This window comes from Eucyclogobius newberryi, unplaced genomic scaffold (genome assembly GCF_026437365.1).
Source record: "Eucyclogobius newberryi isolate DKJ021-1_F unplaced genomic scaffold, fEucNew1.0.hap1 SCAF_8, whole genome shotgun sequence".
NCBI lineage: Eukaryota > Metazoa > Chordata > Actinopteri > Gobiiformes > Gobiidae > Eucyclogobius > Eucyclogobius newberryi.
The window spans coordinates 20,986,684-20,997,001 of NW_027316500.1; the positions used below are offsets into that span (position 1 = coordinate 20,986,684).

Consider the following 10,318-nt stretch of genomic DNA (forward strand, 5'->3'; position numbering starts at 1 on the left):
ATGTGTACAGTTAAGATGTTTGTTTGGTGATATATTAGCCGATAAATAAAAAAATTAACAAGACTCTTTGTCTTTGATTTGAGCAAAGGCAAAAATGTGCAAGAATGTTAATGGATGACAGGTCGCCTTTTGATCTAAAGGCAGATACAGAGGTGGCAGCATACACCTTTAACCTTGGCTAGAAGTCCCCAATCAAATTAAAGTGGCACTATGGAACTTTTCTGGTGGAGAGTACATCTGTTTTTGCTTTGCCTTGAATGCAGATCTGCTGCAACCTCACACACATCTGTAATTGAAAACAAATGCAATATAGATCACACACATTTAATGCCACACTGTGAAACAATCCAGTTGTAGCAATAACATCTCCATGGAAACAAACAGTTGTCTGTCCTTCACCAGAATAGCTAGTGCACCGTTAAACGACAGTTAGGCTTGAACTCAGCCCAAACTCCACCCCACAGAGCAGCAGCTGGAACCCCTCTGCCTCGCATACTCGAGATCCATGGTGTTTGGAACTAAAATCTTAAATGAAGCAGAATAAGACTGTCTAAATTTGGAAGTGTGCGTCCATCATGATCACAAACACGGCTCTGATCCCTTTATTGCGCGTGGCAGTGACAGTGTGACCCTCTCGTGTGGACGTAGACACGAGTCCCACCCTGAGCTTCACCCATGGGTGTCTCTCCGCGGTCAACAGAGGAGGTACCTCCCCTGCAATTTCCCAAAGACAGCCCACTGACTCTCGCGAAGCTTCTAGTTTGGATGTGAGATTCTGCACGTAGCCTTTTTTGCACCGACTTGCCCAACTCCAGCCCATCCATGGCCCGCGGATTACCTTAAATTTCAGGCGGATTGTGTGTTTTTTTCCTCTGACGCGTCGTTGAACGGAGCAGGAGACACCGCCGGGGGACAGGCTTTTCTGCCGCGAGATGCTCTCCACGACCACAACAAGGTGAAAACTTCATCTAAATGTGCGACAACTCTCTGCTGTGGACAAGCAGACAGAACGGAGAGTAAAGGCAGTGTTAGCTTAGCATATGTGAGCAGGGCTAGCCGTTTTGTCGCTTTAATAACAACTATGTGTGAGCAAGCTAACGGTGCTAAGCTAGGTGGAAAAGTTTACTTTGACGTCAGAAAATCAGTGCTCACAACTCCAACCGGCCGGGATCGCTTTGCATCGCGCTGCAAAACAAATGTTAAGTCATGATGTTGGTATTCTCCAGGCTTCGTGTGCAGGTCATGGCGCAGGTTTGATAGTCCTCAGTGCATTCCTGTGCAGTCACCGTGATGATGCTCTTCTGTCCTGCAAAACCATCACCGCCTCCGAAGCGGCTACGCAGCAGCAAACCATGTGTTTATAACAAGACGGAATGAACTCGGCTTTGCTCTGGTTGATAAAACTTGTGTTTGTGTGAAGAGAAGGCCCTCGTTTTGCCTCAGGTGGAAAGGTTATTGACAGGTTGGAGCAGGTTAAAGTTTTTGGGAGTCCATTGCGGTGTTCAGGGCGCACACGAGTCTCGGACAGGCGGGGAGGGGCGAAGACGTGGCACTGCTGCTCATCACACACACTCACACTACACTACACACACGCACTACACTACACTACACACACACACTGCACTACACTACACACACACACTGCACTACACTGCACTACACTACACTACACACACACACGCACTACACTACACTACACACACACACTGCACTACACTACACACACACACTGCACTACACTACACTACACACACACTACACACACACTACACACTCACACTACACTACACTACACTACACTACACTACACTACACTACACTACACACACACACTGCACTACACTACACTACACACACACACTGCACTACACTACACTACACGCACTACACTACACACACACTACACACACACACTGCACCACACTACACTACACTACACACACACACTGCACTACACTACACTACACTACACACACACTACACTACACACACACACACTGCACTACACTACACTACACTACACACACACACTGCACTACACTACACTACACTACACACACACTACACTACACACACACACACACTACACTACACTACACTACACACACACACACTGCACTACACTACACTACACACACACACAGCAATACACTACACTACACGCACACACTGCACTACACTACACTACACGCACTACACTACACTACACACACACTACACACACACACACTGCACTACACTACACACACACACTGCACTACACTACACACACACACTACACACACACACTGCACTACACTACACACACACACACTGCACTACACTACACTACACACACACTACACTACACACACACACACTGCACTACACTACACACACACACACACACTGCACTACACTACACTACACTACACTACACACACACTACACACACACTACACACTCACACTACACTACACTACACTACACTACACTACACTACACACTGCACTACACTACACTACACACACACACTGCACTACACTACACTACACGCACTACACTACACACACACTACACACACACACTGCACTACACTACACTACACTACACACACAGCACTACACTACACTACACTACACACACACTACACTACACACACACACACTGCACTACACTACACTACACTACACACACACACTGCACTACACTACACTACACTACACACACACTACACTACACACACACACACACACACACTACACACACACACACTGCACTACACTACACTACACACACACACAGCAATACACTACACTACACGCACACACTGCACTACACTACACTACACGCACTACACTACACTACACACACACTACACACACACACACTGCACTACACTACACACACACACTGCACTACACTACACACACACTACACTACACACACACACTGCACTACACTACACTACACACACACACACACTGCACTACACTACACTACACACACACTACACTACACACACACACACTGCACTACACTACACTACACTACACTACACACACTGCACTACACTACACAACACTGCACTCACACACTACACACACACTACACACTCACACTACACCACACTACACTACACTACACACTCACACTACACTACACTACACTACACTACACACACACTGCACTCACACACTACACACACACTACACACTCACACTACACCACACTACACAACACAACACACACTGCACTCACACACTACACACTACACACTACACACTATACACTACACACTACACACTCACACTACACTACACTCACACACACACTACACACACGCACTACACTACACTCACACTACACTACACTACACACTCACACACACACTACACACACACTCTGCACTCACACTACACACACACTCTGCACTCACACTACACACACACACACACACGCACTACACACTACACACACACTCTGCACTCACACTACATACTCACACTACACACACGCACGCACTACACACTACACTACACAACACACACACTGCACTCACACTACACACACACTACACACTCACACTACACACTGACACTACACACACACTCTGCACTCACACACACACACTACACTCACACACTACACTACACACTCACACTCACTACACACACTCTCATCACACACACTCACACTACACACACACACACACACACACACGCTCACACTACACACACACTCACACTACACTCACACACTACACTACACACACTCACTACACGCTCACACACTCACTACACACTCACACTACAATACACACACACACTACACATACACACTACACACACACTGCACACACACACACTCTCACTACACACTACACACACACACTGCACTCACACACTACACTACACACACTACACTACACACACACTCACTACACACACACTCGCACTACACTACACACACATCACACTCACTACACTACACACACACACTCACTACACACACTCTCACTACACACACACTCGCACTACACTACACACACACATCACATTCACTACACACATCACACTCACTACACACACACATCACATTCACTACACACATCACACTCACTACACACACACATCACATTCACTACACACATCACACTCACTACACACACACATCACATTCACTACACACATCACACTCACTACACACACACTAACTGCACGTGCACACACACACATCACACTCACTACACACTCTGCACACCATGCTACAAATTCACTACACAACACACACACACACACTGTAAATGCAGACAGAATGAGTGTGTGTGTTTTTAGTAGACATTTAAAAGTGTGGCTTGTAAAGTGTTCAGAGGTGTTCACAGGCCAAGCACAAAACAGATCTATTTTCTCCTGCTCCATGAATAGTAACATTGCATCGCTCAAGTGTCTTATTCCTCAAATCATGTTTGACTTTTGTCTCTGTTCAGAATGTCACAACGTCTATATTTCCACAGGTCACGTGATTGGGCAGTTTGTCTATTATGCCATGTGATGTAGAACAAATCGCAGAATTTCTGAATATTATTATTAATTAAATAAAAATTAAAAACTTTTAATATGTGAATGTTTACCAAAGCTATGGTTTATTACATTTGGATAACCTTTTAACCATTTATCCATGGTAGAGAAAGTTTCAGAGGTAGTCTTGAACACTGTTTTAGAATCAAGACGTTTCTAAAACATATTTCTACCTTGGACTACATTAACTTAATGTATTTATATTTCACTCTGTTCCACAGTTCTAGTTGTATAGACTTGTGATTATGGGTTAGGGCCCCTCCTTAGTAGTCTAGACTCATGTCACACACTGAAACCAGACTTTCACTTTCATGTGGTGTATTACTGTTGTATTAAATATAAGGCAGTTTGTGTAAGTTATAAATGTATGTCTTGCCAAAGAACACAATGACAGTATGCATCACGTGGACCTGAGCTCGAACCACAGACCTTTGGGTCAGTGGGCATGGGACTTCCTAATGCTAAAATATTGGTCAAGAGATATTCTAACATTAAATGCATCTTTGTTTAATATATGTGTGTTATTCACTTAATATACTGTGCTTTTTTCTCCTCTTTCAGAATGGAGCTACTGTGCTGGTGTTTACTGTTGTTAAGCAGTCTCCTGTCAGTCTCAGCAGACTTCTACACATCCATAGGTAAAAATATAAAACATTATTATAGTGCAAGTTAATATATATACTCCAAAAAAAAAAAGAAAAGTTGTTAAATAGAAATAAATGCAAACAATGGCTGGATAAGTGTTTTATGTCGTTGTTAAACACACATCCCTGTCTCCTCAGGCCAGATGACTGATCTGCTCTACACAGAGAAGGACCTCGTCACTTCACTGAAGGATTACATTAAAGCTGAGGAGAACAAGCTTGCACAGATTAAGCAGTAAGTTTGTAATTCTCCTAATTATTAAGCAAATTAATGTCTTTCATTAAACTTGTTTGTTATAAGCATTAAAAATAACATGTACCTTGTGTGTTTGTTTCAGGTGGGCTGATAAACTGGATTCCCTGAGTAAAACGGCCACTAAAGACCCAGAGGCTTTCCTGGGACATCCTGTAAATGCCTTTAAGTTGGTAAAAAGGCTTAATTCTGAGTGGGGAAACCTGGAAAGTCTTGTGCTAAGCGACACCACAGATGGTAAGTACCAATAGTTTTGTGATTACATTTGCATTTATAATTGTATAACTATTTCAGGAATCTTTTTGATTGTTTATCTGTGTGTCTGGGTGGGTTTCCTCTGGGTTTCCCTCCCATCAACCTAAAACATGCACTACAGCTAAAAATCCTCCAGCGAAGGTAGTTCTGACCAAGCCGAGCACAAAGATCTGGAGATGAATTCCCGGGGCCTTCACTTTGGCACCCACTGTTCCTATGGAGATGCCTTTGTGGAATTGGATGGGTCAAATGCCGAGGACAAATTTCCCTATAGGGACAATAAAGTGTACCATAACCTCCATTGGACACACGTTAGAAAAAATGCGCTTGTTTCAAATACTAGAGATGACAACAAATGATGAAAGTGAAAAAGACTCAGGACCAGCTTAAATGAGGAAGTCTGATTAAAAGTTTGAATGCAATATTTCCTGCTACATTTCAAGACAGAAAAAAATGAATCACATATTTCCTCAAACTCTCTTCACGTCTGTGCCTTTTCCACGAGTGTCTCTCGTGACTCCAGACTGTGCGTAGTGTGCCACACATGCCCAGCACACAATACAAGTTTGATTTATTTCACATATATGTGTTGTGTGTAGGCAAGCTTTATAAATGAGACCTCAGGTCACAGACACTTTGATAATGTTTATTTATATAAATGATTGTTGTCAATTCATTCTTTTTCCTGCAGGATTTATTTCCAACCTGACCATTCAAAGGCAGTACTTCCCTTCAGATGAGGACCAGACTGGAGCTGCCAAAGCCCTTCTTCGACTGCAAGACACGTACAAGCTGGACTCCAACACCATCTCCACAGGCGATCTACCCGGTCAGGAATAATCTAGCTTTCACATATCACCACACAACTACTGAGTTATTCATGGGCCTTCTATTGTCCATAGGAGTGACATACAAGAGCCACATGACTGCGGAGGACTGCTTCGAGCTTGGAAAGGTGGCCTACACTGATATAGACTACTACCACACAGAACTGTGGATGGTGCAGGCCCTGAAACAGCTCGAGGACGGAGAAGAGTCCACTCTGGACAAAGTGTCTGTGCTCGACTACCTCAGTTACGCTATTTACCAGCAGGGGGAGATGGAGAGAGCCCTCGAGTACACCAAACAGTTGCTTGCCTTAGGTCAGTAATTCATTTTTGAAACCAGCATGAATCTTTGAATAATAATACTGACCATTTTCATGTTGTATGCATTAGAATGAGAAATTATTCAATCAATATATATTTTTTTTAGACCCAGAACACAAGCGTGCCAATGGTAATCTGAAATACTTTGAATTTCAACTGGAGAAGCAGAGGAAGGCTGCAGAGGAAGAAGGTACAAAGGAAGAACTAGAAACAGAGAAAGTTGAAGTAAAGAAGAAGACGAAGAGGTCTGCAAAGGCCGAGTTTAAGCTCATTCCCGAGAGAAAGAAGTACGAGATGCTCTGTCGAGGGGAAGGAATTAAAATGGTAAGCAGTTTTTGACTAGAGTTTCATTAGAAAATAAATATCCACACACTTGCACTATTCAACTCATTTCCTCCCACAGACGCCACGCAGGCAGAGTCGGCTCTTCTGTCGTTACCATGACAACAACCGTAACCCCAAACTGTTGCTGGCCCCTGTCAAACAGCAGGATGAGTGGGACAAGCCCTACATTGTCCGCTACCTTAACATCATTTCTGATGAAGAAACTGAGAAGGTCAAACAGCTCGCAAAGCCAAGGGTAGGTTTTTATTCTTCTTACAATCCTGTAGTCAAACGCAATAATGGAAATGAATTAAGCGATATCACGTGTCAATGTGTATGACGGTTCAGTGACATAAGGCTTGTACGCTTGTGCAATGGTTTAATCACACACATGAGTTTGTGTGGGGGTAAATCATATTCCTGGTTCTCAGCTACGCCGAGCCACCATTTCCAACCCCGTCACAGGCGTCCTGGAGACGGCCCCTTATCGAATCAGCAAAAGGTAAGGCAGAGACACGGCCGTCCCCAGAAAATAGTTGAGCTCTCAGCTGTGTTCTGTGTCTGATGTGTTTTTTTCAAGACTCCTGTACTTTAAAATATATTTTTTATTGTTTTTTTAAATTATTCCTTTTTTTTCTTGAATGTTACAAGATATTGGAGAAATTTCTGCACAGGAGTCTGAAAAAGAATTGACAAACAAATGTGTTAATTACATGTATCGGCTTCTAGAACTTTAACTTTGTGTGAATCCATATTAATATAGTTACAATCTGTCTCTTTCTTCCCTTTCCATTCTTTCTGTCTGTCACACAATACATTTTCTTTCTATAATCTTTTCCACTTCTTGTTCTGCGGGAACGACTGTAGTTAAGGAGAGCCACGGTGCATGACCCTCAAACTGGGAAACTTACCACTGCCCAATACAGAGTCTCCAAGAGGTAAGGCTCACAGGCGTCAGAACAGCAGGGCGGCTCCTTTTTAGCAATAAACCACGTAATGGTATTGTACTTCACAGTATCTTACAGTATCTTAATCCTACACATTAATGCACAATTTCTGCAACTTCACATCAGCTAATGGGATCCAGATAGATGTGTGTTTTTGTTTTTTTACAAACATTCATAAATTCTTACATACCAAATTGGTAAACAATAGATGTATGTATTTTTTGTCTTTTGTTATCTTGATGTTATCCCAAATAAATGGGGAATTGGTGACAGAGAAGCCTGGTATCCTGAGCTGATTGGAGATTCTAATCGTTTTTTAGGCTTGTGTTTGATTCTTTGCATGTTTGAATGTCTTAATCGGCATGCTTTATCCCACTAACATAAATACATTCATCCACATTCAGCTATTTGATTCTGGCAGTTTAGCTGCACGAAAAGACCTACCTCTACCAGGAATAAGCTAAAGGTGAATGAATGTGCTTTGCATGTTTAAAGTACACCTTTGCTGTCATCTAGTGGTATTAATTGCGTCTCACACTATGACTGCTAAATGTGTATTTTGCTTGCTTTTAAGTGCTTGGCTTACAGTTGATGATGATCAAGTTGTTGATATACTCAATGAAAGAATCGAGGACATCACAGGCCTGGAAATGGACACAGCTGAGGAGCTGCAGGTAAATGTCCTTAAGCTTAAGGCCAACACGTTGGCTTGGATTTGAATATAAATATATATATTTTTAAAATGTATATATTCTCTAGGTGGCCAATTATGGGATGGGTGGACAATATGAACCCCATTTTGACTTTGGAAGGGTAAGTGCTAAGCTTAGATTAACAATGGTTATAAACGGCATCCAATTTATTCATACCTCTCTCTCCGCAGAAAGATGAGCCGGACGCCTTCAAAGAGTTGGGCACTGGGAACCGTATAGCAACATGGCTGTTCTATGTAAGTGTGGGATCCTCTCAAATATTCTGACCAATGCTGTGGTCAGAGTAGAATCATGTGGGTAGCAGTCAAATGTGGCAGATTGCAAAGTTCTAACACTAAAGTTATCCAAATGTAGACATGTTTTGTTAGATAAATAACTGCATATCTCTTTTAGATGAGTGATATTTCAGCTGGTGGAGCCACAGTATTTCCAGATGTTGGAGCAGCAGTTTGGCCTCAAAAGGTGTGTATACTACTTATCACTTGTAACATTATAAACTGTTCCAGTTAATACCAAATCATTATTTCCAAATGTAATGTTTTAATATAATATTAATATGTTTTTATTCTCTTTTTTTCTAGAATAGTGCTGTATTTTGGTACAACTTGTTTGCTAGTGGTGAAGGAGACTATAGCACCCGGCATGCCGCGTGTCCTGTCCTCGTGGGCAACAAATGGGGTAAGTTTTATTCAAGGATATATATATGATCGCATTATACTTCCATGTCTTTTGTTTCATTACTTATTTTAAATGTTTAAATGTTTGTTCTCAGTATCAAACAAATGGATTCATGAAAGAGGTCAGGAATGGAGGCGACCATGTGGCCTGAGTGAATCTGAGTGATTAAAATGGAAATCGTACTGCTTTTTCCCTGTGGTCACTTGGACTGACCCGCCCTGGACCACATCCAGACTGCTGCAGACTGCTTATGACACACAGATACAGCTGGAATCCAAAGGGCCTCTCTTTTGTCAAACACTCCTCTGGTTTACGCAGCTTGGGTCAGAGCACGGAGACTGTTTAGAGTTACACCGAGCATTGCGGACTGATAGCGTTTCCTTGCATGTTTGCAGTTTTGGATCATTCTTCCCACTAAACTACACACTACACTCCAAACGAACCCTCCCCCTGTGCTTTATTTTGTTTTTAAATCCAAACTTGACTCAGGTTGTTCGAATCATAGGTCATACATAAAGTGCACTGCTATTAACTCACTCCTAGCTTTTTATTTTTTCAAGTTATCATATTTGGTCTCATCTCAAAACGAATACATTGGAATACAATAATGTGGCTTCTACATTACACCTAAATACTTTCTACTGACTGCTATGTTTTTGTTTTTAATCATTTGTGCCCTGAGTGTTTGAATATATTATGGATTTAATTTATGAGTCCCACTTTTCTTTTTAAATCTCTGGAGGTTTTTCTATAATAAAGATTGTTTTTGATATCGTGCTCTCTGTTATGTGACTCTG

The 10,318-nt window shown here is 42.2% G+C and overlaps 1 protein-coding gene across 3 annotated transcripts; it reads left to right on the forward strand.

Annotated features, from left to right (window-relative positions):
* The first annotated feature begins 714 nt into the window (after positions 1–714).
* Positions 715–10,294, forward strand: p4ha1b (prolyl 4-hydroxylase, alpha polypeptide I b). 3 transcript variants are annotated; one of them, XM_072436959.1, is made up of 16 exons: positions 715–955; positions 5,121–5,197; positions 5,342–5,438; positions 5,542–5,693; positions 6,403–6,540; positions 6,614–6,853; positions 6,966–7,183; positions 7,263–7,439; positions 7,615–7,685; positions 8,056–8,121; positions 8,705–8,804; positions 8,890–8,943; positions 9,014–9,079; positions 9,237–9,305; positions 9,425–9,521; positions 9,616–10,294. In XM_072436959.1, the coding sequence occupies exons 1-16, from the start codon at positions 933–935 to the stop codon at positions 9,684–9,686; spliced, it is 1,716 nt and encodes a 571-aa protein (XP_072293060.1). In that variant the 5' UTR covers positions 715–932; the 3' UTR covers positions 9,687–10,294. The 3 variants fall into 3 exon arrangements, with proteins under 3 accessions (XP_072293060.1, XP_072293059.1, XP_072293057.1); XM_072436958.1 differs by lacking the exon at positions 7,615–7,685 and having other exon boundaries at positions 8,051–8,121; XM_072436956.1 differs by lacking the exon at positions 8,056–8,121 and having other exon boundaries at positions 717–955.
* The last annotated feature ends 24 nt before the right edge of the window (positions 10,295–10,318 follow it).